The sequence below is a fragment of the Monoraphidium neglectum genome (genome assembly GCF_000611645.1).
Source record: "Monoraphidium neglectum strain SAG 48.87 unplaced genomic scaffold scaffold05543, whole genome shotgun sequence".
In the NCBI taxonomy this organism is placed as follows: Eukaryota; Viridiplantae; Chlorophyta; class Chlorophyceae; order Sphaeropleales; family Selenastraceae; genus Monoraphidium; species Monoraphidium neglectum.
Window position 1 is genome coordinate 2,139 of NW_014008087.1, and position 1,406 is coordinate 3,544.

Here is a 1,406-nt window from a genome sequence, read left to right on the forward strand (position 1 = left end):
CCCACACACACGCACACACGCACACGCACGCGCACGTGCGCACATACACACACACTCTCTCACACACACAAACACTCACCTCGTCCCCGCTGCCGCCGCCCTCGTCGTCGCTGTCCGCCTCTATAGCCTCCAATAGGTCCTCGTTCGGCGCCGCCGCCTCCGCCACGCCCGCCAGCGCGCCGCCGGCGCCCTTGCGGCGCTTGGCCGGCTGCGGCGCGCCGCCTGCGTCACGGGGCAAGGGTGCCGAGGTTGAGGTGCCAGGCGCGGCACGCCGGGCCCAAGGGGCACGCACGCCCGCGGCTGCGCGGGGAGCCCCCTCGGTTGCGCCCTGTGCAGAGGATGCGCCGCGCAGTGCCTTCCCGTCTTCTGGCTGACCTCAGACCCCCGCTGAGGGGCCAGGGGCGCGAATAAACGAAAAACACCGCCGGGCAAAGCACCACCCCGACAGCCTCGCCCGTCCGCCAAAATAACGACCAAAAAAAAAGGAAGTGAAAAGAGGGACGAGGCCCGCTGCAGACACCCACCCGGCAGGTCTCCGAGGCTGAAGAGCCGCTCGTCGTCGGGCGCCCCCGCCGCGTCCTCCCCCGCGTCCGCGCCGGCCGCGTACTGCGCGGAGCGGACTCGCGCCTTCTTCTTGGCCTCCCGCCGCTTGCGGCGCTCGCGCTTGAGGCTGGGGGGGCGGGTGGGAGAGGTTGGGGTTTTGGGGGGGTTGAGGGTTTCGGCGGTTTTTTGGGGTTCGAGGCAGGCGGATTCGAGGCGATCGCCATTGAGGCGGTGTGATTGACACCAAGTCATGGTTTTCGGAGAGTCTAAGTGCGTGTGTGCGTGCGTGCGTGTTTGTGTTTGATTGCTTACTTGCGTGCGTGCGTGCGTGCGTGCGTGCGTGCGTTGCGGCGGCACGATCATCAACTGTCAGGAGTTGTGATTTATGTGAAAACATCGGCGGCCGCACAACATGCGCAAAGGCGCCAACTCAAAACAGAAAACAACGGCGCGCAGGGTGTTTGGCCCAACAACTTGAACACACGTACAGGCATGCACGCATGTGGTAGCCTCAGCTTGCAATGTGGCATCAATTGTTCAGAAATTATTAGTCTTGAGAAATGCCATCACCGGCTGCACATGCGGACTCATGGATCGTCATGAATTGAATGCACACGTCCACGTCCACGCACGCGCACATGCACACACGATTTTGCGCGATATGTGCGCACGGGTCCATTTATAGGGCGGGGTGTACCGTCCGCCGCATCCAGCGCGCCCTGGCGCACCTGAGCCCCGTTGGCCCGCACCACCCCGCAACGACCCGCCCAGGACAGCCCCCCCAAAACATGGCGCCGCGCTGGTCAGCACCCTGAACCTGCGGCCCTCGCGCCGCCCCACCCCACCCCCCACCACACACACAC

General features: G+C 65.1%; 1 protein-coding gene across 1 annotated transcript in view; it reads right to left on the reverse strand.

Moving 5' to 3' along the window:
• The window catches only part of MNEG_15666 (hypothetical protein), a gene marked incomplete at both ends in the record, with an annotated part of 3,160 nt that extends 1,938 nt beyond the window's left edge, over positions 1–1,222 (reverse strand). Inside the window, 3 exons of the mRNA XM_014035863.1 lie at positions 80–222; positions 525–670; positions 1,215–1,222. Of these exons, the coding sequence (XP_013891317.1) occupies positions 80–222; positions 525–670; positions 1,215–1,222 (297 nt within the window). The remainder of the gene's footprint in view (positions 1–79; positions 223–524; positions 671–1,214) is intronic.
• Between the last annotated feature and the right edge of the window lie 184 nt (positions 1,223–1,406).